This window comes from Lingula anatina, chromosome 3 (genome assembly GCF_051362555.1).
Source record: "Lingula anatina isolate TDL-2025a chromosome 3, LinAna3.0, whole genome shotgun sequence".
NCBI lineage: Eukaryota > Metazoa > Brachiopoda > Lingulata > Lingulida > Lingulidae > Lingula > Lingula anatina.
Window position 1 is genome coordinate 12,753,677 of NC_141769.1, and position 27,966 is coordinate 12,781,642.

At 35.2% G+C, this 27,966-nt stretch overlaps 4 protein-coding genes and 1 long non-coding RNA gene across 7 annotated transcripts; 2 read left to right on the plus strand and 3 right to left on the minus strand.

Moving 5' to 3' along the window:
- Nucleotides 1-779: 779 nt before the first annotated feature.
- LOC106158980 (acyltransferase PGAP2) lies at nt 780-5,395 on the minus strand. Of its 2 annotated transcripts, none has more exons than XM_013535117.2 (5): nt 5,116-5,395; nt 4,329-4,590; nt 3,737-3,846; nt 3,018-3,126; nt 780-1,158 (listed from the first exon to the last, which is right to left on the minus strand). In XM_013535117.2, the coding sequence occupies exons 1-5, from the start codon at nt 5,275-5,277 to the stop codon at nt 992-994; spliced, it is 810 nt and encodes a 269-aa protein (XP_013390571.1). In that variant the 5' UTR covers nt 5,278-5,395; the 3' UTR covers nt 780-991. The 2 variants fall into 2 exon arrangements, with proteins under 2 accessions (XP_013390571.1, XP_013390572.1); XM_013535118.2 differs by lacking the exon at nt 780-1,158 and adding an exon at nt 1,419-2,519.
- A 228-nt stretch (nt 5,396-5,623) lies between these two features.
- Nucleotides 5,624-11,309, plus strand: LOC106158979 (autophagy-related protein 13). The gene is made up of 5 exons (XM_013535115.3): nt 5,624-5,790; nt 7,058-7,617; nt 7,923-8,120; nt 8,437-8,719; nt 9,171-11,309. The coding sequence occupies exons 1-5, from the start codon at nt 5,635-5,637 to the stop codon at nt 9,375-9,377; spliced, it is 1,404 nt and encodes a 467-aa protein (XP_013390569.1). The 5' UTR covers nt 5,624-5,634; the 3' UTR covers nt 9,378-11,309.
- Nucleotides 11,310-12,267: 958 nt separating this feature from the next.
- On the minus strand, nt 12,268-17,978 carry LOC106158982 (post-GPI attachment to proteins factor 2-like). Its single transcript, XM_087008146.1, has 5 exons — nt 17,812-17,978; nt 16,972-17,236; nt 16,626-16,732; nt 16,193-16,301; nt 12,268-14,611 (listed from the first exon to the last, which is right to left on the minus strand). Exons 1-5 carry the CDS (start codon nt 17,971-17,973, stop codon nt 14,460-14,462), a joined length of 795 nt encoding a protein of 264 aa, XP_086864272.1. The 5' UTR covers nt 17,974-17,978; the 3' UTR covers nt 12,268-14,459.
- On the plus strand, nt 17,970-21,787 carry LOC106158983 (WD repeat-containing protein 55). Its single transcript, XM_013535121.2, has 8 exons — nt 17,970-18,126; nt 18,634-18,743; nt 19,115-19,300; nt 19,813-19,885; nt 20,071-20,177; nt 20,421-20,520; nt 20,732-20,901; nt 21,305-21,787. Exons 1-8 carry the CDS (start codon nt 18,118-18,120, stop codon nt 21,648-21,650), a joined length of 1,101 nt encoding a protein of 366 aa, XP_013390575.2. The 5' UTR covers nt 17,970-18,117; the 3' UTR covers nt 21,651-21,787.
- A 2,844-nt stretch (nt 21,788-24,631) lies between these two features.
- LOC147762921 (uncharacterized) lies at nt 24,632-27,611 on the minus strand. Of its 2 annotated transcripts, none has more exons than XR_015333571.1 (4): nt 27,270-27,611; nt 26,248-26,425; nt 25,686-25,746; nt 24,632-25,225 (listed from the first exon to the last, which is right to left on the minus strand). It is a non-coding gene; the product is annotated as an uncharacterized LOC147762921 (long non-coding RNA). The 2 variants fall into 2 exon arrangements; XR_015333570.1 differs by having other exon boundaries at nt 25,638-25,746.
- Nucleotides 27,612-27,966: the final 355 nt, after the last annotated feature.

Here is a 27,966-nt window from a genome sequence, read left to right on the forward strand (position 1 = left end):
GCATCAGTAGTTTTTAACAAACTTCAGTCAAAAATCGGTTTTAACTCTTAGATAAAAAAATTAAATTTCTGGCCAAGTTCAATTAAGGACAGATCTTTGGTAGTTCGCTTAAGCGACTTTCAAAAACATATAGTCTCTTGGTTAAAATCTGGTATTTCAGTGGACAAAAGTTAATGGATCTTGAATCAAAGTCCAAAATGAAGATGACCGACCATGTGTCCAGTATGCTCATATAGTTGCATTGTATGTCATTTATTTTCGATTCAAAACCGCAACGCTTTACGTGAACAGGAAAACACTTTTTAAAATCTCATTGCACACAATTTTTGTTCGCCGTTTTGGCCAACAATGCAAACGAAGCTAAACGTTGACAGGATATAATCCCCATAAATGGTCCACTTTGATCTTCTGAACCAATCATAAAATCATCTTCTGGGCCATTCATAAATATACTTAACAATAAACAAAACCGAAATATCCCAAAACTTAACAAATATATCTATTTTGAGCAAAGATATTATATTGAAGCATTCCTCCAATATTATATCAGACGTGATTTTTGACGTAAAAAATGTAGGGAAAAAAATGAGTCGGTGGCCTCGAGGCCGGGGTGTAGGGCCGCTTGGCGGAATACCTTTAAGAAATAAAAATAAATAATATAGAATTTCCCATTTAAATGGGGGGGGGGGGGGGGGGGGGGGGGGGGGGGGGGGGGGGGGGAAATCATGTCTGATATATACAGTTGATAACACTATTTTGTGAAATACTTTTGTGGCATGTTAAATTTACTGCACCTTTATGTCATAAGTATTACGCACGGTCCGCTGTGACAACTTCATTCTTCGAGATCTAGTTCCATATCATCGAAATGTCCTCTTTTTCCAATGATTGCATTTATGAAAATTATTGCACAATAATAAAATGTCTACTTGACTTCCAACAACTCAACTGATATGTTCACCTTTATATCGTTAAATAATTGCAGTTTTTGTCATAATGGAAGCCAAGTCCTTTCTGAAGATGACGATGGTGATGGTAACCTTGACAACGGAAAATGTGCCATGAAAACAGCGTTTTCCAGGTCCAAACTGGCCGTTGCATGAAAGCCTATATTGGTGATGACAACTATGTACTCGCATAGTGCAAACAAAGAGTACACTGAAAATCAGAAAAAAGAGTGTCACCATAAAAAATGCTTAAAGCATAAATTTACAGAATATAAAAACAAAATTAAAAAAATGGACGTAGTTTTCTGTTTGAACAATTCCAATTTAATACTTTGATTATAAATTTAACATTTTAAATTTGAGACTTGGCATGTAAAAGGTATGTCAATACATCGTCCGGAAAAACTACAAGTTGTTGGAAATAATGACCCGTCTGGCACCTTTCCTATGTAAGAATAAAAAGCCATTTCGTTTCAGTTTGTACAATTTTATTACGACAAAACTGGTATTTGGTTATACCAAACAGCTGTATTCTTTTTTATAAAATACCACATCTATCAAAAAAGAGAAAAAAAGATCTCAGTATTCTGCAGTGTACGTAAACACATACTATTACTAGTAATAAACCCCTTGTTACACCGAGCTGCCGACCGCTTGAAGAATGAATTTTTCCCCACACCTTAAATTTGGGTTTTGACAATAATTGATGATCATCATCGTATTTATACATATGCATTGATGAACTTTTAACATTTCAGCTTGCATATTTGAAAGAGTGGGTCAAAATTGGTCGTCTTCAAGTGGTGGCAAGCCCAATGCTAGAAGCACACAATCAACAATCTTATGAAAAATAAAAACGTCCTCAACTCGATATATAACTGCCACGTAGTCATAGACAATATAGGTGATCTTGATCTATCCTACTGTCTTAATATACTGACATTTCAATACTGTTTTACCACTTCATTACAACTTTATCAAAAATAGTGAGAAAGATCACAATGCAAACAAAGTTAAATGTTGACAGGATATAATCCCCATAAATGGCCCACTTTGATCATTTTCAACCAAAAACAATATCGACTCATTATTTCCATCTTCTTCACAACACAGCACAAAAACACATTTTAGATTAATCTATACAATTCCTCTAGCCTGAGAGAAAATAATTGTTTTTTTCTTTTCACAAAGGGTTTTGTGTATTTTGTCTGTTTCAAAAGATTTCTTTTATTTACAAGATTACTACTCTTAAATTCATTTTTATGTATAGAATGCACATTAATCATTAAATTGCTATAAGATATTCTGACAAAGATAAATTATTCTACACTTAGTCTAGTCTCCCTCGATGGAAACATCCATTTCAGTCTTAATATCACACTATATCACAATTATATCAATAAATACTGGTCAAAAAAGTCACCGTCTATGCCATCTTCTCTGATCTTCCACTCATACTAATGGGTGCTACATAAACTTCATGTTCCCCAAAGTCAAGCACTACACAAGCATGGTGGAATGCTATGTTAGTCACCACAATCACATACTCCAGGAATGCAAATATTGTGTACACTAGAAGAATAAGGAACAGAAATCTTAAAGAAGAATTAATCAAAATGATAAGAAAAGATGTTGAAAGTGCACCTTTAGCATTGCAAGATTTTATGCATTAATGCATTGTGTTTTGCCTATTTGCCTCTGTAATTAGGTACAGTACGTTTAAAGGAATGCTTTTGCTGATTGCTATTTTTATTGATGAAATGAGGTTGTTACTTTTTATTACCCTTTTGATGTTTTTAAACAGGGTACATAATGTTTCAGCAAGCTGTCGACTGCAAAAAACATTTTAGTCCTTCATTCAGAGAGTAAAAGCTTGGATTGCAATCCATCCACTAAATCACCCCCTCTGTGGTCCCCAAATTAAGAGGTCAACACAATGACTTTCAGTTGGTAATAAGGATAGTTTACATAGGGGAGGGGTGCCTGAGGGGTGTGCAATGAAACATATACTTTCTGATATTAAAACTAAACTCTTAATCAACTGGACATGGCCCAACTTAGAAAACTTACCTCCTGGTTCACATTTACTATTATGTCTGATGAAGAAATATACAGACGCCAGGAAAGATAAGATGTTCACCAAGAACAGTATTGTTTTATACTTCTGTGATCTTCTATCCTGAAAATCAAACATGAATGCATTATGTACATAGGTTTTACAAAGATTTAATCATGAGTATAAAATCATCTTGGATATGGCTCCTTTATAGGAAACTTAATTCAACAAAAGCAGTAAAAGTTTCTGCACTGTGACCTCAATACCATAACACAATCATATTCTTATCAATTTCGCTTTTTCCACTGTTTGTCTCTAAATAACACGCTGAATAACACATCATCAAGTTACTGTCTAGATATCACTTCTGATAGTTTCCCACAACATTACTTACTACATAGGTTGTAAAATATTTTACATAAAAGGTCTAAAGATGGCTCTGATTAAAAAGAGGTCTAAATAAGACTTTAGGTTTTTCTTGCAATATGCATTCTTTTGAGTGCTGGAGAGCAAGCTTTTCAGTAAACATAAAAAGTCAACATCTAGTTATCTTGCTGCAAAAGGCCTATTGCAAGATGAAATTAACTACAAAGTAATCAGCTGACCAGTGGTCAACAGAGACAGGCACTTTTTTATCATCCCCTTCTATTCCAAAATACCTTTGTTTTTATCAATCACACAGAAGTTGGAACATACAGGTACTCTTTTACTTTTTATATGTACAAGCCCTTACCTTGTGATTCTCAGGCTTATCCTGGTTACACCACCTCATTAGAATACACATGATAAGCATGAAGAGTAAGGAAAACACCATGAAGGAAATAAACAAGTTTTCATGGAGTCCTAAAATGAAAAAAGTAAACAAAAACCTCCTAATATCCGGTCATCTATCCTTTTCATCAATAGCTCACATTATATTTCGTACTTCAGCATCAATCAAATTAGCACTGATATAATTAACCAATGTCAACTGCACTATGACAAAATTAAATAAACTAAATGTCCAGCTTATTACTTTCTTAATGAAAAGACTTAGTTTACTTTTAAATTTGGTTGACTTTATGTGATGAAACTAATAACTTAATAAAACCAATAATAAAAAAAATCAGATTGGTGATTCTTTTTTTTTTAAAGATAAAAATATTCAATTGAAAACATTTCCCTATGCCATTAAAAGTGATATTTGAATGAAAGTTAAAACTATAGCAGACACAGACTGTAACTGAATCCTGTTATATTATTATGTATTTATGTATTAATTGCTATTCGATCAATTTACAATATATGGATCACAAACCCAGTCCAGACCATTTTCTGTCTGTTACCTCTGTTCTCTGAGGATGAGATGAAGGTCAGCCCAACCAGAGAACTGATTTCTATCACATGTGACAAACATGCTGTCCATAGCATCAAGGTAAATGCAAACTTCTGTTTCACATTGTCCATAGAGTTTTGGAAATATCTATAATACATGAAAGGCATCATGTAACGTGGAGCACAGTGTAAACCAATGCAGATTCTCCAGATGTATTTTTCAGGGGTAAAGCCTCCAATTGCAGCACTGATCGATGGGAGGTAATTTCGAACCTAAAAAGACAAGCCATGCATGTAAAAAATCTACCACTGAATTAAGAGCAGAATAATGAGACCTTTAACTGTTAAATCAACATGAATCTTAACATCTAAATAAATATTTTGACTGAAATTTAGAATACTGGTATGAGTACAGGATCACTAAAAGCAACTAGAAGCTTTGGCAGAAAAAATAATGTCTATGATAATCCTTCAGTCAGAATAATCACAAAATCTAAAATATAACATGAAATCAAATAGCTGTCACCGTGGTCAACACTATACAGTACCCCCCCCCCCCCCCCCAACACACACAAAACATTATAATTCAAATCCAAATAGGAGTGGAAACTACAGTATACAAAAAACCCTCCCCCGAACGAACACACCAGGTGAAATTGTACACAGATTTTCCTGCTCTCAAAAGGTTGGAAGGTCTGCTGTTAGAGTCAGTTTACTGTCTGCAGCGCACGTCGCTGATGTCATTTCACTTGTTGTAATCACTGTCAGTGATAGCCATAGTCATTTAAAGAATCTTACCCCGCAGTGAGTGGCTGTTGCCCCTTCAAAATGTAAGTAAAGGCTGGTCCCAACGCAGGCTAGAAAACCGAAGAGAGGCAGTGAGCAGCAGATGCACGAGAGCCTCTGCATTGATATTCGAAACACGACCTCATCTTCTTTTCTTTTTGTACTTGATGACATTGTTAACCTTCTTGAAATTGGTTACACCAGTTAAAATAGGCAATAGTATTGTAAAATATTGAATGAATTATGTCTTAAATCTGCCGGCTGAATCCCACGGAATAGTCACAACACGCATGCGCATCAGTGAATTCTGGGATAATTTTCAGCATGGCGGATGAGGAAGAAAAAAAATATCGTCTTATGTATTTTTACCTGGAATGCACGATAGCACGTCATCGAAAAGACAATTCTTTAATAGCTTTGTGAGCTTTGGTTTGTCTTCACGTGTTTGGATATAAATGCAGATTTTCATGATAACGGTATTCAAAATATATTGCGAAAAGAAAACGTAAGCAACGTAAACAAATTCGGATCATGGCCACGCAGACAAAACTGAGCGCACAGGAGCGAAAGGACTTGGATCGTTTCACAAAGTTTTTCGTTTATAAGGCTGTACAAATAATAGTTCAGTCCAGGCTTGGGGAAAAAGTGCGAACTTCATCAAAACCAGCTTCAACGGGAGCAGATTGGGTAAGAGCAGAGGGCAATATTTCATACTTGTTTACCTCTTTTGACACGGAATTCGATAGCTGTGGCAGGGTGCTTCGTAAACAAAGCACTTAATCGCACGTGCATGGTTTAACGACGATCTTCACCTAAAAATCGTGCCCTTGACCCGTGCCCTTGAACCAGCAATCAGATGAGTGTATAGAGTATAGTTGACTCATGAATATCATGTCCAGATGTGTTTTCTAGGATCGAAAAGTAAAACAGAGAAAGAAATGTCTTCATTGCACTGCATTTGTGTCTGTTTATTATTTAATTCTCCTCGCTTAAAAACTTTCTACCCCAACCAGGCATTAAAGGGAACATTGAGGACTATCAGCCCTTTTTATTCATTAGCTTTACTCTTTTGTGGATAACAAAAATTGGAATTTTTACAGAGGGTACAAACATTGTAGAATGAGCCTTACAACAATGCCACCACAATTTAGATAGGATTTTACAACATGCTTTCCAAAGAAAAAATCTAGACTAACATTGATGTAAGTTTGCCTTAAATTCCCAGAAGGACACAGAGTTAGAAAATCAATACTAATTTTGCTCACTATCACAGCTCGACAAAAATCAAATTGAACAATTGTTTGTAAGGAAGGCCTGTGAACCCACCTTAGTGGCAAGCTCTCAATTTTCAGAAAAGACTTCTTTCTTTTTGAGTATACCATCAGAAATGCTTGCCAAACAAAGAATATAATTATATTGCACAAAAAGGATTACTAAAGATTGGGTGTTTGCAGGGAGATTCATATGAAACAAGTCGATACTTTTGATAATTACTCAAAATGACAACATCTATTCCATACTTAGTAAATATTGAGAAAGAAAGTCAAAAGATTAGGAAAAAATGCATGGTGCTGGGATTGCAGTTTATAGAGTTATTTTTAAATAAATATAATATAATAATTTTGAATGTATTGTACATAGCTTAGTTTAAAATTGTTTCAAGGAGGCACTTTTTTTCTGGCTATTTAGTTTTATTCCCCTTTGCCAAAGCTTTAAAAGTATTTAAAACAGGTTCTTTTTGTTCACATACTAGTATCCCCATTTTCAGTTAGGGACCAAATGTCTATAAATTTAAAGTCTAAATAATATTTGCCCCCTTTTTATACATATAAAAATTTCAGGATGCATGTTTCAATTTTATTCCAGTGTAATTAAACTTCTCATTATAAAAAAATCTAAGGTTGCTTTGTTGTTAGAGAAAGATATGGGACAAAATATTTTCATTTTATTCCAGTTTAATCTGGCCATAAGGGACATCCAGGAGGTGCAAAATGAGACCAAGAAGGTTGTATCAGGCCAGCAGCTGACAGTAGGAAGTCACATATGTGTAGAAGTATCCTTAAAGACAGCAGAAGGTGACAGCATGATACTAGAGACATGGCACATAGGGATGACCGAACAAACAGATCCTAATGTCAAGGTGTCCTATTCTGTGTACAACCGTATGGGCATCCTGCTCAAATCCCTGTTCTGTGTCACACGGGTCACACCAGCCTATAGGCTGTCAAGGCGGCAGGGGCCTGACAACTACGTGATATGTTATCGAGTTTACCAGGGGGAGCCTCAGGTCTATGCCTTGGGAGACGGGTATCAGAAAATGAAAGTTGGAAGTGTAGGGACTCCGACAGGGACAATTGCACTGGGTGGGGCCTACAGGGTAAAGATGCTGATTTCACCCCACTCCAGCTGTAAGGACTTGGCCACAGAGCTGAAAGATGATCACTTCAAGTCTGACACGAGCCCAAAGAGGGTTGCTACACCCAAACCTTGCTACCAAGGATATAAGTCACACAGGTAAATACTGTTTGTTGTTGGTGTTATCTTAAAGCAATCTAAATTAAGATATGGTTGTGGTCATGTTGTTTTAAGGGTGAAAATCTTGGTCAGCAGTTTTACCTAGATGTAAATTATTTTTCAAAATTAAAGCTCAGAAGAAGGAGTGGATGAAGAGTTAAATCGGAAAATCCCTACACACTTGTCAATTCTTGAAAAAAATAAAAGAAAATGGAGTCGCCCAGCCTTTATGGTGATAATCAGATCTTGACAGTAGTGACATAGGTGAACTCCTTGCTACATGTTTGCTGTGTATCACATTTTAGGTCATCAACAGAAGACATTGCTCCCAGCACATCAGACTCTCAAGAACTATGTGCCACTACCTTCTCCACTAGTCCTGCAGATCCTCTGTACTCCCCCTCAGCCCAGCAGGACCTCAACTCGCCTCCCAGGTCACACCCCATCAAAATACAGAAGAAGCTCTCATTTGAAAACAAGAATGAGGTGTTCAAGCCACAGAGGTATGGTTTTAGGTTCAAACATATATCTTATTTACTTTATGAGTGCCTTTGTTTCCTTACTGCAAATTCTTTGTCATGCGTTTGTGAGATACTAGTATAATATTATGAATGATTTTGGTTATTTCTGTCTTGAAAGCATTATGAAATTGTACTGGTACATACTTAAGCTGAATGTATATTACATCTTGCCAAGTTGTAACCTTAGCAGAATGACATACACAATATTTATCTTGTGATCTATGAATGATATCTCATAGATTTTAAATTTATGCCTTGGAAAAATAAACTAAGACAGCATTTTCCTTTATCACTGCAGTGCTCCAGAGAAGATCATCTCTCTAACCCAGGACCACAAACTGGGGGCTTTTGCTCCATCAAAACCACCGGAACAGAAATCTGTGGATGATCTACCTTTTGTCACCCTTCTTCTCCACAACGAAGGTGACAGCACCGACAACGACAACACAGCCTCCAGTACCAGTAACAAGGACAACTCTGATATGACTGACAATGTGATGGGATCCACTGGCAGTGGGACCTCAAATAAAAGCATCAGCAGTGGGGCATCCTGCTCTGAAGACTTTGTGTTGGTGGAACTGGTAGGTTTTCAATGTATCTGTTGCTTTTAGTTGGCTTTGTGTTACAGTTGAAACAGTGGAGGTTCTAAGGATGATAGGGGACACAAAATGCAAATGCCAAGTGAAGCAAGATGAAATGTTTGTGTTTTCCTGGTCCATATCTGGGAAAAACTGAGGTGTGCCGATCAAAATTCTCAGACAGATCACAACAAGTTGTCTTACGGTTTTGCTTGCGGTGGAATAAGTGAAGGTATTTTTGATTTTCCACATGTTGGAAAAATTCATGATGTTGGTGGTGACATCTTGTTAGTGAAAAAGTTGTCCATAAGATAAAACTTCTTTGTATTCTATATTCACAGGAACACATTATTACTGGTACCAGATTTTCCAAGTAATAGAAAAGTGAAAGAGAAGAAAGACAAGAAGGATCAACAATAATAAGTTGCTTAATATGTTGTATACTTTCTTTCAGAAAACTCCATTTGCTGCTGCCGATTCAAACACAGACCTAGGGAAGTTTGTGCGTGACTGTCAAGCACCGCCATTGTTGTCAATGTTTGAAGAACAGCCAACAGTTGAGGAAACTCTGGATCAAATCACGCAGCAGCTGGCCATGTTTGAGTCCACCATGCCAGAATTTGATGACTTTGTCAACTCATTACAGACAACAGAGGCATAAATGTGCACTGAAGTTGTCATACTCTACAAGGCACTGGTTGGGATGTACTTGGGAAATAAAAAACAATCTACTCTGACAAACAAAGTGGCTTCTTAACTGTAAGTCTGCCTTGCCAGAATTTGGCACTTTTATTTTGCTGTTTTCAACTAGCTTCCTTAAAATGAACATCAGTGACTTTCAGAGATGTATCTCAAATCTGCCAAATGTTACAAAATCATGATATAAGACAAGTTGTTGATGACTTATTATTATTGAAGTGGAATCAATACCATGCATGGAAACAGATTTTTCACATTGTATATAAATATATATATGTCACACTATACAGATTATGTGTATGTATGCTTGCTCATGTAAAATGGTAAAGGTATTTGATACACTGCTGACACATTGTTTGATATATGTTTGAGACATTTTTGTGAATATCTCGAGTAGGTCAATGTAACATGTTGATGAATGTGTGGAAAGTACTAGACATGTTTTTAGGCAGCAGCAGGAGGTAATTCCAGAGGGCACTATTAATGAAGTCTCTCTTTTTAATTTAAAGTTTTTATTTTAATGTTGCATGAATAGTATGTATGTTTGTGATTACAAATGTGCCCTTGTGGCAGCAACTATAGAGTCATTGCTCAGGTTTGTATTTGAGATCAGTTTTTGAAGTAAGCTCATATCTAAATGCTGTCGAGTATGCACACCAGAAAGAAAATAAGGAATCAAAGTAGAATGCAAAGGATGTACAGAGAATCACTGGGAAGTTAAGATATGAAGGGATTCTGTAAAAAAATGTGAAACTTTTTTTATCATTTTTTAAAATTGTTTATTACTCCAGTTGAGACAACACACAGTCTCAAATTACTATTTTAAAATCCAGATTTATTCCCTTCAAATCCTGTTTTTCTTTTAGTTTTTTATACTTAGTCACTGCGCCAATACTTAATTATGCTCATTCTTCTGGCTGCGGGAGACATGATGCTTTAATTTGTCCTCTCTCTCAGTGGTAGTGTTTCTCTTTTTATTTATTTTTTTCTGTGATTTAGCAGTTTTACTCCATTTTAAGTTATCACCTTCATTATGCCAACAGCAGGTATTGTACTCACAAAGTGTGCATTATATGAAGGTTACTTATTGTAACAGTAATGTGTTGGTATCAGTTGTTGTACATAAAAGTAATATGTGTCATTTTGTAAAAAAAATACAATCCAAGCAGAACGGTTATTACTGTAATTGTTGATGGATTTTATCATGTGCCAAGAACCCCAGCCTTAAGATGAAAGAGATGCAACCAGACAAAGATGTCAATGTCTGACTATGTTCATGATAAGTGAAAGAAGGGAACTTTCAGATTAGATAAGGATTTTTGTTTGATTTGTTCATCCTGATTTGGTATCTGTAAAATGGACAAGAAGCTGTATGTAAAGTGCTACTGTGATACTCTCATTATGAACACAATATTTTTAATATTGTATAAGATTTCCACAGATGTTATTGTATGGATTTTTGAATCAAACAAAGCCAAATTATGTCTGCCTTGGGAGGACTATGCTAAATCGGGTGTTTTGTGGAGCAAAATTTGAAGACTGCTTTAATCTCATAGTTAAGCTGATGAGGCAAGTGATTGCAACATTGTTAAGTGTGATGTACTAGGTACCAAACCGGGTCCCATGTCATTTAATTTATAACTAATATACATTGTCAACAAACCATTTATGGATGATGTAATGATATCCAACTTCTTTGCAACTTTTAATGAAAAAATTGTATTTGAATGAATGTGTCAATGAAAGAAGAAATGTTAGTAACTTTTATGGATGTGAAAAGGTCTCAACCCAAAGGCTCGGGGTTGTATACTGCAAACCATGCATGTTACATGTGTGCATGTAAATATGTACAGTGCTGCTATTGTTCTTGAGTAAATAAATGTCAAGAAGTAAACATTCTATTTCTGTTATTTTGTCCACGGTACTACATGCCCTTGCAAGTTTTCTGAGTGGACCAAAATGTCCACGACTGTGTGTTTTATAATTAAAATATGTGGTGTAGTTTTAAAAAACCCAACTGGCTCTTTGGAAACTGTAGATGAATTTTGACTTCAAATGGTGAATCTCATTTAACAAGAATGTTCATTGAAGCATGTTCAGTCACAATCACCCTGAGTTTCAGAAGACAATTACTACCAGCATGCCTCTGCCATTTCCAACATGCTGATAGTAGAGAGAAGAATCTCCAGTGTACTGAAATCATGGGGAAAATGTTAGCTTGAAATGGATTGTTGATATTGTTCATGAAGCTAATTTAAAATAAATAATAACAGGATGTTACTTAATATATTAAATCAGAGACTTCAAATTTGTTAATTTCATGTGGAATTATTAAAGTACCTAGTATCTGGATGATTTCTTGATCAGAACACAAGTCTGTAAAAAACAACCAATACTGCACAAAATCCATTTATATTTCTTATAACAGAAGGTTGGGTGCTCCTATTTGTCAAAATTACAAAATGAGTAATTAAATAAAGTCACATGATAGAAAACGACAACTACATACTCTGTGAATGGGTAAAACTAGCATGTTATCATTAAACTTTTATATGCAGTTGTTAACTAATATTTCTCAGCCTACACTGAATAAATCTTCGTCAGATGTGCTACCTGAGTAATTGCAAGAAGTTGCAAACTACAGTTTTGGAAAATTAATTGAACACATCTCTGTGTTGACAGCTGTTGGTGGATGGAGACTCGTGCCAAAATTTCTTTCCAGGAATAGCAATTCTCTTAATTTTTTTACTTCATCTTCAGACTTGAACCATTTAAAAATTATATTTAAATTATTTCTTGCTTCAAAAACTCAAGTATTGTCTTATGATAATTAAATATTTCTTAGACAGGTATCTTTTGTGGAATTAAACATTTTATTGTTGCAAACTGGGATAAGATCATGTGCCAAGTGTCAACCTGGCTTTGGGGTGTACATTTTCACTGCCGCTTCTAACATTAGAGCTTGGCAACATACATTTTACCCATACATTTTTCGATGTCACAGTATAATCAATACAAGGGATATTCCTGATACTGATATACATTGAAAAAATAGTGCACTGAGGTAATTAGTTAACTTGACTTAATAGCTTATGTCATACTCAAAATGGGGTCCACACAATCCAAGGCTTAAAACAGTTATTTTATCAAATATCTAAGAATGTGTTAAGATTTGTTTACCGTTCGTTAACATGGTTAATATACAGTATTATATCCCTAGTAGATGCCATGGACCAGATTAATGAAAGCTCCAAATAGTGATGCAACATGTGGGATAAAAATGGCAACTTAAAATCAAAGTTTCAATAAATTTATAGAATCTGACTAAACGATAACAAAAGCAGCCTGAGAACAAATCGCCTGGGTTACAGAATAGTTATTCTCTACTCTTTTCTAGAAGATATTATTCAATATTCTTGTCACGAAGACTACATGTGATTATTACATATATAAAAAATGCACCTGTCAGACTATTCTGATATTCAGGGGAAACTATGACTTAAAATTGATGGATTATTACCTACAACCATTCGCTTTACAGCTTTATTATGACTGACCTATTATTATTATCACCATCACAAATTAGTTTGATCCCTGTGGAGTGCAGATATATTGCATTTGCAAGTTTTCAACCCACATGACATTGGATAAAGCGAAATGATTGTTGCAGCAGTGCTTTCCTTTTTTTGAATTCCACATAAAAAAATGTTTACATTCTACATACCATTTAAATAAGTGGAAACTATATAGCCAAAGTGACCATTCTGCTATGAGCCTTACATCACTTACAAAACATACTACACATTGGAGAACACTGTAAAAACACAGCAACAGTTACATCTACACCATATAAAATAAATTGTCCACAGGTCTTTAAAATACACAAATGGTCTGATATACAATTATCCTTGCAGTCTAACCTTTTATTAAAATTACTGTGTATTAAATATCATCATCTTAAGGCAAGAAAGTCTGCAGTTTACTTCTAAAACACAAAAAGGGGGTATCTTACGAGACAGGGTCTAAAAATGTGAGCAGGAAGGTGGTTTACAATAATAAATATTAATTTCTGAGTTTAATAACATCCCTTTATTATAATGATAAACTTTAATTTCCCCTTAACACCTACTAATAATCATTATTGCACTGTACAGCTAGATTCATAAATAAATATGATACTTTGCTTGGCATCCTAAATGTAGCATTGTTTCAGAGCAAACTCCATATTAACTGCACCCCCTGTGCAGATCTTAATACTGGCTCTAAAGATTGTCCTCTTGCACATGACATCAATGCTGTGCGTCCATTACCTAATTATGCCTTGTGCTGCACTTACAAGAAAAAAAGAAATCTAATATTTTTTTCTAGACAGATTTCCATGGCAATTTTCTCAGTCTAACAATCTGACATTTCTAAAATATCTTGTGCATTTTGGGCATATTTCAAACAATTTTGAACTTTATCTTCTTTAAATTAAAACAAAAGCCCTGGGACTTCTATAATAAAATGATATGAAACAACTATCTATTGAGGAAAACTCCACTGAAAGACAAATCTTAAATTCCACATGAAAAATTGAGAAAATTTGCCAAAAAAATTACATTCATAAATTCTGTAAAATTTTATTATAATTGAGCTCTATAAAACCCCTAATGAGCATACAAAATATCCAAAAATACTTGACCATCCAATACCCAAAATACACCAAGTGTTATTTACACTTATTGATACATGTTGCTAGTAAAAACATAGAAACTAATACACAGGTGAGACTTTCCCTCTCATTAAGGTTTGAACAAGGCAACTACAGATGACATTAGACTTCTTTTGGTACCAATGTTTTCACAGACCAGATTTCAATCCACTTGTATAGAAAATCTCATCATGACTAGAGTGCCAATGGGATGTGCAATGTTACATGTGCTAGTTGATTTTTGTGTTCCTAGTATCAATGGCTTATGAACCCTTATTTTCACCCTGTTTCGCTACTCCTCTGATACTGGCAATTTGGACAGTGTATGCTAGGCACAACTAAGGCAACTGATCAGTGAGACTTGATGTGGTTATTGGTTACATGGGGAGGACTGAAGACTCCATTCACCCACTGGGAGTCTTTAAACTCCCATATTGCAGTCACATGATAGGCCATGTTGATATAGGCGATGAAAAACTCGGACAATGAAAACCAGCTGAATGCTGAAAAGACAAGAAACAAAACGGTAATAAAGGTAATAAATTTTGTTAAATGCTTGAAGGACTAAAACCATGGTATGCTGTATTTGATAAAATGAAAAATTCTGTATTTGATTTCAGAACTGGTTTTAGACTGGCCAAAATGGAAATGGTCTTATATCATCATATGAGCCAATCTAAACAGAAGTATTCTTTAATATTTAAAACTGCTGGATAAGGCCACACTTTTTTATTTTTATGGATGACATCCTCTGGGGACCCCAAAGTCGGTGCGAGCGGGCGAAAAAAAAAAAAAAACAGTCCAAAAAAAAAAAAAACTGCTTAAGAAAAGTTACGTTTTCAGTACACAGCTGGAAACACTAATTTACCACAGAAACACGTATCAAACTAACAACATGTCTTTATCCATGCTCTCAAAATATTAAAGCTTTGTGAATAGGGCCTATTTCGTAGAAAGGTAAAAAGTCATGAATATATATGCTGCATATTACCAAATCTATTTAAGGTTATTTCATGCATTCTGTTGGTATAGCATCCAATAAAACAAATATCAAATAAACAGCGTGTCTTAATTTGTAATCTCAGAAAATTAAAGCATTGTAAACACTTCACAGAATTGTTAAAAAAATGAAGCAAAGATGGGCTTATGCTTCCTACTACTAAGGTAATTTCGGTCGATGCCATTTTGTCTACTTCGACTCAAACGCTAGCAGCCAACTATCGGGTGGCCTGTCCGACCTTCAGTCCACCAAATACCACGACGCTCTTGTCGACCCTTTTTTCGCTCCAAAAAGAAACTGGTATGTGCTGCTTTGGACAGAATGTCACTGAAATTTTCCGGGCGATGATCGCTGGCCGCGGCCAGCCTTTCGTATAATTGTAAAAGGGTGATATCTCCATGTCCAATATCAATGGCAAACCAATCCAAAAAGACGGCCCCCGTTCTCTTTATGACTTTAATTGTCGTGTATTTTGAAATTAAAGCAATAATAACTCTTCGTTTCGGCCAAAAAAATGAATTTTCCTGGAGTAAACAACAATTTTCCCATACTTACCAATGGTTAATGAATCCATTTTTACATTCAAAGTTAGTCCCTGGTTTTTTTCTAAAAAGTTTGGTTTTTTGTTAAAATCTCTTAAGAGCTTGCGGAATTAGCCGAGAATTGTGGATTGCATTTTCCTGCAAATTCAATAACGATGTTTGCGACAACCAACTTCCTTGCATTGGGGGGGGGGGGGGGGGGGGGAGCGGTTTGGGGGGGGGATTTTTTTTTTTTTTTTTTTGGAGAACGGACGAAAATCGGTGCGCGCGCAGGATGTCATCCATAAAATTAAAAAAGTGTGGCCTAACAAAAACAGTTGGCCACTTTGTGATGCTCATCACAAAACAAAAAGTCGCATATTATATTCTTAAATTTTTTTAAAGCAAACTGTCCCAAAAATGATGTCAGTGAAATTAAATGAAGCGATAAATATTGCTTTATATATTTTCTAAGCCCTCTTGTTTAACAGCAAGCTGGTCCTTAAGAAATGCCAGCAAAACATTATATGCAATGTTTTGCATCTGCCTTGAGCCACACATACCTCCAGGTATACAGAACAGCCTATGTTGAGCAAAGAAATACAGCAGCACTCCAGTGGATATCATGATGGCTATCCACAAATATTTTTTGAAAGCATATGATTTCAAGTCCTGAAAGATAAAAAGAGATTAAGTTAATGTTTTTCTTGTGTGTTTCTTGTTGTTGACTTCTTATATTTCTACTGCAATCGTGGTTATTCATCTCCATTTCTAAGTATTTATAACAAATATGTTACTGACTGAAGGCCAAGCAATTCTCTCTCTGTCTCTTTGTGTGTGTATGTGTGTGTATGTGTGTGTGTGTGATTTGTGGTGGAAGAGGTGTATGTGCACAATATGTTTTATAAAATTAAAGAGTGTAGGTTTTAATAATTGATAAAAGAAATAAGAAAATAAATGAGAGAGAAAAGGAAAAAGCAGTCTAATTTGACTTACTAGCTCTGTCCACTTCTCTGGTCTTGACATATAAAACAGTATAGTATTGGTCAACATATAACACAGTGACATGACCATAAATACCACAAATATCTTCTCATGGACAGCTGAAAATATAAAAAGAAAGTGTGCTTTCTAGAGTGTGATGATGCTATTAATACTCGGAAGCATAAAATATATGTTTTTCATAAAGACATTTTGCTAAGCCCCTCCCCCCCCACCAAAAAAAAAAAAAAAAAAAAGAAAAAAAAAACACCACAGTTAATATAAATTCAATTTATTAAATGTTAATTGAAAAAACATGGTCCACTTTATGTTATCATAAGCTTATTCATTTCATACTTACGATAATTTTCCCTATTTGATATATAGCTGACAAGAACTAGACACGCATTCTCCACTGTATTCAACCAAAAATTCAGGCTGACAAACTTCTTGTAAAAAGGCCTATAACTTGGCTTCACATTGTGTATAAGTGATAGGTAGTAGTTATAGTGGAGAACAGCTATTATAAATCTTGGAGCAGAATGTAAGGCAATACAGATCCTCCAAACATATTTCCCCGGAGAAACACCTGTCACTGCACTGATGGAGGGAATGAAGTTGGTACACTGAAATTAGATACATGCATGTAAATAAATAATGCATGCTTAGTAAATAACAAATGAGCTCGTGAATTTTTGATAACACTATCAGCATAACTCTGCAATACATATTAACAAAAAATAAAGGCATGTATAACTGTGTAAAGTCCTTTTTTTCTGTCGCTTCTTGGTGATATAAAACTTATTTCCATTATTAGATTATTATAATATAATATAATTCATTTACGTTACTTAATTTTAACTAGGATCCACCAAATGAATTTGAAGGCAAATAATACATGGAATGAACCACAATTTCACTGAAAAAGTGTGTGATTCTTAAATGACCTTATTACTCATGTTTCAAAATCAGAAGAAAGTCTCTATTTTTATAAGAAAAGTGTCAGTGAAAGTGCTGTCTTCACTCGTAACTATGGTACTGCTTTAGACGTAAATTACGGTAGCCACGCCTCTTTTAATACCATACCCGTCTAGTAAGTCTAATTGAGTTAAAACCATATCCATCAATGGAAAAATTCTAGATATACCTGGTGGAATAAGCCCACTTACTATAAACAACTTAAAAAAGCACAGGTACTCACATTACAGACAGTTTCATTGACCTCATCGGGTATGAAGATGAGACCCCAGAGGAATGAAAACAGCAGGGAGCCGGCTGGAAGACTCACTGTCACAATGCCAAACGTGCGAAAATCTAGACGGTAAAAGACATCCTTAACAGTTTCTTCTTCTTCTTTACCCATCGCTCCTACGTTTTCGGTTAAATCAAATGAAAACCAGTCGGCTCTTTATAATAAATAAATTACATGTACTCCCAAAACAGAAATAAGTCCCTTAAACGGAAACGAATACCGCGCATGCGCTGAAAGGATTATGGGATTGGAAACATGGCAGAAGTGAGTGCACGTGTGTTGTGTTGACATTTGTTTATGCAATGTTTATGTGGATTTATGAGGACTTCACTGTATACATTTTAAGTTGACATGTTTAAAATGACCGTGTCACTATATAGGCAGCACAGGAAGTCATACCAAAGCGTCAGTTTCTGTATATGAAAAAAGAATGGGTCTAAATAAATCTGTATGCTGGCACCTTTGGCTTTGTCGTTTTGCTGGCCATGTTTAGCTTGTAACCGAGTTATGCAGATTTAGACTACATAGTTGATTCAGGCAAGAAAGTTAATTTACTTCCTTGATTGCATTTAATATTATCAATGACAAAAACGCTTGACTTTAAGTTTGAAGTTGCGTTTACTTGATTGTCAAATGTAGTAGGCGTTCAAAAATGCATTTTGGAAAATTGTGTAAAAGTGTTATTAATTGTTAACTTGTTTATTTAATGAAATGCTTCTTCCGTTGGTATGTATCCAAATACCAGATTTGTGTAATTATGTTGCTCTGTAGGAGAGGGAAGCCCCAAAGGAGATCAAGTTTGCAGATCTAGTTGTTGATCTAAGTTTCCACCCTCAGAAAGATGTTTTAGCAGCAGGTCTTATTGATGGAGAGGTGAAAATGTAGGTCCAATAAAAACAATAATATTGTTACATATGAATGGAAATTAATAATATTTTTCTTGCAACTAAAAGTTGGATTTTACATGTACTATAAAAGTGTTAACAGTAATTGAAACACGTTATAAACCTATCTGCTAAAAATATATTCTTATAAAGAAATTTCATTTTATTATTTGGTCTCTATGTAACTTTTGTGTCACTATTCTTTTACTAAATCAATTTTGTAAGAGGTTGCTTAGAAAATACTGATTATACTTACAATTGAAAGGTATAGTATGCGGAAGAACTTGAGATGTATGCCAATGTTATAATATTTTCTTATAATAACCACAATATTTTTTGATAACCATAATTGATGTCTTCTTCTGCAGTTGCTCCTATTCTACCACAGAGGAGAACCATGAGCTGATGACGTTCACCCACCACAAAAAGGCATGTCGATGTGTGAAGTTTTCTCCATCAGGTGACCAGCTGATCACTACCTCCAAGGACAAGTCCCTCCATGTTATAGACACCAGCACAGGAGCTGTGGTCAGGAGTGTGCAGAAAGCTCATGAGTAATAAAACAGTTTTTTTTTCATCTTCAGACTTAGATATTTAATTAAAATGGCATCATTTCAACAAAAGTACACATAAAGAAAAATTAGATAAATTAATAAATAAATTACTAATTTTTTAAGGGAAAAAGTGTGAATGCTAAAATTATTTGACTTCATTTTCAAAAGTGAACTGAATTTAAAAATTAGGGCATGCCTACAATAATACATTTACTCAAAAACAATTTGGATAAATTAATTAGGTCTCAGTGATGTATTTGGTTTATTTTTAAATATTAAAATATTAAGTCTGTAAATCTGTTTCATGGTAATTAGAAATAATGGGTTGTTAGCTGAATTTTTGTCCTAGCACATTTTAAGACAGTAATTTGAAAATTTGAGGACTAAACTCAAAACTTACAAATAAGGCCCTTTGGAGTTATTTGCAAAACCAAAGTTTTGGTGCCAGAATTTGTCTTACTGACACACATAAAAACATGAGTACATGATACTGATGGCATGGTTCTTTCCAGCTCTCCACCATACAGCATGCTGGTCATAGATGAGAACCAAGTAGCCACTGGGGACGATGATGGCACCATTAAGGTATTGAACACACCAACAAAGAGTGTTGTATGAGAGAGAGAGAGAGAGAGAGAGAGAGAGAGAGAGATTGTAGCTGTCTTTGTTCACAAAAAGCTTGCTTTTCTAACTATGGTTCATAATATTAGTAAATGCATTTCCTGCATTTTTGGGATTTGTGTATTATACCTTTTGTGTACACTTTTCAGTTATGGGACAGAAGGCAAGATAAAGCTATCATGGAGCTGAAAGAGTGTGAGGAATTTATCAGTGACATGGTAATAGATGATCAGAGGAAGATTTTGGTTGCATCAAGGTGAACCATCATAAATTGAAGAGACTTTTCCCTTATCCTTAGAAAACCTCTTTCTCTATTTCACTCTTGTGTATAGGCATACACACAAAAAAGTTGGAAAAGCAACTTTTTCAACCAAAGTTAGCTAGTATCTCTCTTTCTCATGCATACATAAAATTATGCTTAACATGTAAACTATTTTATGCCAGGAGTTAATTTTTCTGTCTTCGTGGAAATATATCCTCTTTTCTTTTATGTTTTCAGTGGTGAGGGCACATTAACAGCATTTCATATAAAGAAGAAAAAGATGGAGCTTCAGTCAGAGTTGTTTGAATCAGAGATGCTGTCACTGGCAGTTGTCAAGGTAACAGTGCCAAGAAAATGTACTGAATGTCAGTGCAAAGGAAGTGCTTTTTTTGGGAGCATGGGTGTTTTTGATTTTTGTATAGCAAGATAACCCTATGATCGTCTGTATTTAGAAAGAACAAGAAATTTATTATTTGCGTGAAGTTGTTTTAGGCAGTTTTTTTTTTTTTTTTGAGATATTGAATAATGTTGTTTTTTTAATATTCTAGGGAGGCAGCAAACTCCTATGTGGTGATGGTGAAGGGGTGTTAAACTTCTTTAACTGGGGCCAGTGGGGAAATATAAGTGACAGGTTCCCTGGTCATCCAATGTCCATAGACTGTATGGTAGCCATTAGTGATGACATTGTATGTACGGGGTCCATGGATGGCATTGTAAGGTAATGACATTCTAAATCACTTGATAAGCAAGGTGTGATGACTTTTGGCTAGGTGAGTGAGACAGGATTAAACAGTACTACTGTGACCAACCATGGCCATCTCATTAATATACTGGCATTTTCATGTTTTTTTGTGTTGAAGTGAAAACTTAGGTGTTTATATTTTACCACCTGTTGCAAGATGCATGTGTCTTTGCAGTCTAATTTATTGTCATCTGTATCAACTTTTTTAATGTGTTTAAATATCTTGGTTTTATGACTGTACAAATTAAATACACAAGTACCTATTACTGTTCATATTAATATGATTATCATTATTTTTAATTTATTGTACATTGATGGATGTTCAACTTAAAAATCAAACTTCAAATTATTAAGAAATAGTAACTTAATTTTATTCCAGGGCAGTGCATATCTTGCCTAACAGGTTCCTAGGCAGTGTGGGGCAGCATGACGAGTTTCCAGTAGAAAACTTGAGTCTTTCTAGGGATGGCACTTTTCTGGCCAGTTGCTCACATGATCAGAAAATCAAATTTTGGAACATCACAGATGTGAAGGATGAGAAGGTTGACATTTCTAAGAAAGCCAAAAAGAGTAACAAACCTAAGACTTTGAATAAAGCAGCACAGAAAAATGACTTCTTTGCAGATTTGGCAGAACCTTCGTCATCTTCTGCTGCACCATCTGCTGGTACAGAAGATTCTGGAGTTGAAGACTCCGATTTAGATGATGATGATGATGATGAATAATCATAGACGGGAAGAATTTTCTATCATTCTCATTTGGCAGTTTTATATGCTTACAGAAATTCTATGTGAAATTTTCAACAAGGCAGCAAAACTGTAAAATGTACAGACAAAAAACAGAAAATAAAGATGCAAAATAGGTAATTTTGTTAATTTTGATGCAATAATAAATAATGCTTATAATGCACAATCACTCAACACTGAATTTTAATCATGCACAACAGGTAACATGATCAATAACAGGAGCAGATCCAGAGATATTTTTTAACAGTATTCCAAAGTATGTTTGTTGATCCATCCTCCATTTTGATGGTCTTCCAACAGAAAAAATAGATACCCGTCAATATAAACTTTAAAATCTGACCGTCTTCCGGAAGACCCAGAGGATGGTCTCAATCCACCCCTTCAATAAGATTACAGTTTCAGCACCATGAGAGTTCAAACTACATGATGAAAGTCCCAATATTTGAAAACATAATTACCAATACAACTGCTTATGTGGAACTACAGAAAATGTGCTGAGCCTCAGACAGATTGGGAGTTTAAAGTCACATCTTAAAAATGCCAGTGTTTGAGAAAAAATTAAAAAGAAAACATAACAAAAATATCATTCCAATGAAGCTGCTATTCAAACTTTTAATCTTTGAGTTAGATATATATAACAAATAACTTAACAGCTCTGAACTTAGCCTAGTGAATACCCAAGGGGAATTTACAGACTGACCACACAAATTTGTCTATCAAAGGTCTTCAGGCCCATAAGTCACACCTTAAGAAAAGCAGAAAATAAAAGGGCACAAAATAGGAGACTGCCAATTCAGATGCAATAATACATTATGTTTAACTGCACAGTCAACATCAAAATTTAATTATGCACAACCGGTAACACCGATGAAAGTAAAAGCATAAGGCTTCAGGCCCATCAGAGTTCAAGTTTACACTTAGAAAGTGCCAGAATGAGAAAAATGAACATTTCACAAAAAATGCATAAATTAAAAAAAACGATAATCCAATAGAGCTGGTTTTCTAATATGAGCTGTATGTCAATCCTAAGAATCATTCTTGTAAGGCTTCGTTCACATGCAATGTCTATTTTCTAAATTCTATTTTCTATTCGCGCATGGACATTAAGAAAATTTGAATACCACTGGGCTTCATGCCCAAGGGAGCTCTAAATCCCACGTTGAAAATTCCAATATGTGAAAGATAAAAATTTTCACAAGAAAAAAAAAAAAAAAAAAAAAAAAAACTTTAACTTCCAGAAAATTAACTAATGAGACAGATTTTCTAACTGAAGCTGTATTTCAGTGCTATGTTTCTTTCCTGTAAGTGTGAGAAGAGTAAGTGACATGGTTTTCCTTTCATGGTCACTATGGAGGCAGTGCCCAAAATAGGGTTGCCTTCAATCTTGATGCAATATTATGCAATGCTTAACAGAAAAATTACCATCAATTTTTTAATAATAAAATAAAAGTATCATGGATATTCAAAAAATGTGACTAGTCCATAGAGTTCAGAGTCACACTTTGAAAATCCCCAAATGTAAACGAGATAACTGTATTGAAAAGAGTCTATTTCCATTTTCAACACCTTTTTTTATGTATAACAAAATAATCAATTTACTGTCATATTTATATGATCAATTAAAAAAATGTTGTCAAAGGAAAAATATCAATAGAACAATTTTAAATGTCCAACTTGCTCCATTCTGAGATTCTTAACTTAGTGAATGATTGGATCTGATGAACTGCAATGATATGAGTTCATTTCCATTTTTGATTACACAATGCACGATAACAGGTTTACTGTCATTTTTATATAATCAACTAATAATATTGTTAAGAAGTAGAAATTGTCAAAACAACACTTTTACACATCAAATTAGTTCCATAATGAGACTGTTAACATGCCTAAAAATTAAATCTGAAGAAAAACCACTTAATATAATACTAAAAAAGGTATAACTGCATCAAAACTTAAAGGGATAATAACTCTTTGTATGAGGTCTATATTTCACAATAAAAACATTGTGAATAACTCATAGAAATATTATGTATTCTGTTTTATGACAAAAACAGCAGTTATGGCTGTTATTCTGATATCTAAGCTTGTCTTCAGACCACGTGACCTCCATTGATGGCTATACTCTGTTACAATCTCTTAAGAGATTTTAGAAAAAAAAAACAGGGACTAACTTTGAATGTAAAAATGGATTCATTAACCATTGGTAAGTATGGGAAAATTGTTGTTTACTCCAGGAAAATTCATTTTTTGGTCAAAACGAAGAGTTATTATCCCTTTAACTGATCAAGCTTATTTTCAAACTTATTTTCAGACTGATCACTCCTGTGAGTTGCAAGACAAAAGGTTACTCGATTTTCCTTAAAATGCATTATCAGTGTTGCATATTTGCAGAAAAAAGCAAAAAAAAAAAAAAAAAAAAAGTATAACTTTTGTGAAAATGGTCTGATCAAGCTGATTTTGGAACTTGACTTGCGTATTATGAATATTCATCAGTTCTGTAAGTTTCAAGCCAAAAGATTAAATGGTTTTCCACTTATCATGTTATCTGTGTTGCATACATGCTGAAAAAAGTGAAAAAACAGCACAATTAAAAAAAAATGGCTCGATCATGCTGATTTTTGAGCTTGACCTGCGTATTGTAAATATTCATCAGTTCTGTAAGTTTCAAGCTAAAAGGTAAAATGGTTCTTCACTTATCGCGTTATCGGTGTTGCATATATGTTGAAAAAGTGAAAAAACAGCATAACTTCCCTAAAAATGGCCCTATCAGGCTGATTTTCGAACTTGACCTGCGTTTTGTGAATATTCATCAGTTCTGTAAGTTTCAAGCCAAAAAGAAAAGCGGTTTTTCACTTATCGTGTTATAAAAATGCTGAAAAAATGAAAAAAAAAAAAAAAACAGCATAAGTTCCCTAAAAATGGCCCGATTATGCTGATTTTCGTACTTGACCTGCATATTATGAATATTCATCAGTTCTGTAAGTTTCAAGCCAAAAGAAAAAATGGTTTTCCACTTATCGTGTTATCGGTAAAAGTGCACGGCGACGGCGACGACAGACGCAGGTGACGGCTATGTGTACAGGCACATCTGTGTCTGTACATAAAAATCAGTAATTATGCTTACACTCAAATCATACATGGTATGGTGAATCACTGGGTTTGGAGGTAAAGGGCAATGTTTGAAAATATATTTGATTTACTCTGTTGAAGCAATCGCCATTTATTAACACTTCATTAACCATTTTTACCTTTGTCTCATCTGCCAGTTTCTCTTTAGTGCTGTCACCACATGGCAAATGCCCGATTATTCCATTCTTAGGCTCAGGGGTATGACTCCTCATGTCCGTAATCACAATATAGTTACTGTTGAGATTGGGGGTTGGGGAAGGCGTGCGGCTTCCAGTAAAACTTGGAGAGCGCGACCTTGAGGAGAGAGAGACATTGCGGGAATGCAAGTTCCCTTCAGTGAGCTGGTTACTGACGTCATCTAAGGCTGTTAGCAGGTTTTTCTTTGCTCCTGAAACAAACCTCTTGTCCTGAGCTTCTTGAATCATCTACAAAAAAATAAATAAAATACTGAACAAGTTAGATTTATCTCAAGGAGCTTTGTACAAAATCAAGAAAGTAAACATCATTGCATGAGCCTGTAGCCCATACAAAGTACAGCACATTTTTAAACTCTGTTTAAACTCTACCATAGCCTTAAATTGACAACTTCATCTTTTTTTTTTTTTTTTTTTTTTTTTTTTTTTTTTTTTTTTTTTTTGTAAAATAAACAGATGCCTTGTTTTTTCAAGTTATACATATAGTTTCTGAACCTCAACAATATCTTTATTTACCTAGTCCATGGCAAACTTACATATGTACAACACATTTTTTTTTTTACAATATTTTGTTTCTTTCTACAGATTTACATCAGATGTCTTTGACAAAAAAAACCCAAAAAATTCATTCATAAAATTTTACTTCTACAGCAATATCCACACTGACAGTTGATTGAAGAGATGGTCTCACATGACTGATGACAGCTAGGTGGGATGTGGGCGGAGCCTGGCACACTTGGGTCTGGAATTTTCTAAATTGAAAAATCAGAAAATAAAGTTCCAACACTGAAAGTTATCTTTGATCAATAGTTTAGTGTACCATAATTCTTGCTATCATGTCATACCTCCCACAACCTGTTTAAACAATTTCTGTGTGCCATTTTTTGATTGACACGCCCCCATCTGTGGATGGCATCTGGTGCTGTTCATCTCATTGTTTTGTAATCTTATGTATTAGCCCCTCCCACTGTCACAACACTCCCTCAAATGCCATCTTTTAACTTCTGACACTGCTTTACAAGAATAGTAGTCCTATATACAGCAATGAAAGTCCACGGTCCCATGTGATAAATGAAGGTAAGGGTTTGCTGGAAGCATGTATCCAGCTCAGTATATCGGACAAATATCACCTGTTACAGGAAAAGGCTGTAAGGTTCCAAGGAGATTCCCACTATTTTCACATTGTATATAGGTTTCTTGATATCTAACCCCTCCCAATGCCACACCCCTCTCTCTAGCCACACCCCACCCACCGGTCTGAGAGCCATCTCCTGTTGCTTCTTGTTATAGTGTCCCTGGTTGACATGGTCTGACCCCGCCCACTTCCTGGCCCTGGCCTCCAGCACGTCCATAACTACACTCTGGCCTGAGAGCTGAGACACTGGTCCTTCGCAGCCTGAGGTATTGTGTTGAATATCAGGTTGAGGGTAGCTGAAATGAAAGGTGTGGTCATTATCAACATGGACTGACTGTACAATTTCAGTGAGAACCAACTATATACTAAAGGAGGTGGAGGTTTTAAAAATTCTCATTCAAATATAGTTCAATGACAACTTTTTCTTTCATGGAAAGGTGCTCAGATTACTAATTTAGGCAGTAATTAATTAAAATTAAAGCCGAGAATACAGGTGACAGAAAAAGAAGTATCTTATGATCAAAGAGCTAATTTGTAGTCAACGAGAGTGACAACAATTACAAGTGACTTTTGGTCACTTACTCTGAAGCGTCCCCTCCCCCCCTTCCCTCTGGGAAATGCACAAACAGTCAGATATGGCAGCCGGCAGAAAAACGTAACGTCATGGCGGTCATTTGAAACTTTTCAGTGCGCCCGCGTCAGGAGGTAACGCCGTTTCGCGGCATTTGCGATGCCCAACGTAGAGGTGCTTTGTAGTATACCCCCCCCCCCCCCCCCCCACCCTGTAACTTTAACTTTTCAAGCAGTTTTTCAATGTTTTTTTTTACATTTTCTTGTTCACCTATGTCAAAGCTGTTTAAATTAAATGCTTTTGTAACTACCTGTGGTCTTTTTCGATTTTTAAGCACGTTTAATCCAGCCCATTGAAAAACAATGTGGGAATCTATCATGCATCTTGCAGTCCAATACTTGATTTCTCAGATCATTGGCCTTACCTCCATTTTCAAGATGGCGCCGCCCTATGGCGACATGATCTGTCGTGTTGTAGTATTACTTGTTATTTTACTTTCAATTTTTAACCGTACTATTGGATACATAACTTATTCAAGAGAGGAGCTGCTAAGGGCCATAAATACTTACATTGAGGGGAGCTATGACATGTTTGGAGGACTAAATCGGGTTGACTTTATTACCAGTACCGAGTATGAAGATTCAAATACGCGGCGGAAGGGGCGAAAGCGAGGTAAACGAGGTTGACTGAGAGTGTACTAACACAATCTTTCACCGTCTGGTGCGGTAGTGCTACAGCAGAGGACAAGAATCGCCTCTATCGCGTAGTAAAATTGAATTGAATGTTTGTATACGAGACGAGTGCTCAAGAAAGTGAAGTCAGTCACGGGTGACCCTGGTCACCCAGCGAATAGCCTACTTATGCATATGTCATCAAGTCGACTACGGTCATTAAAAGCAACCTCCACGCGCACTAAAATAGTTTTTATCCATCAGCAGTACGTATTTTTAATGAACAAAATGTATTTTAATAATTCCATTGTATTACATTTTATCGACAGATCATACCAATTTTCATTTTATACAAGTATGAATATGACAATAAATTATTATTATTATTATTATTATTATTATTATTATTATTATTTCAGAGGGGGCACCACCTGTAACTCTCCATCGTCTGTCCATGGTCTGGCCACCATATCCCACGATGTCCTTTGTTTTCTTGCTGCATATCTCTTGCAGGTATGAACAGGTAGTCTAAATATCGCTTCATTCAGTTCCATGATGTAAAAATGAAAACTCCATGCCAGTAAGAAACATATGC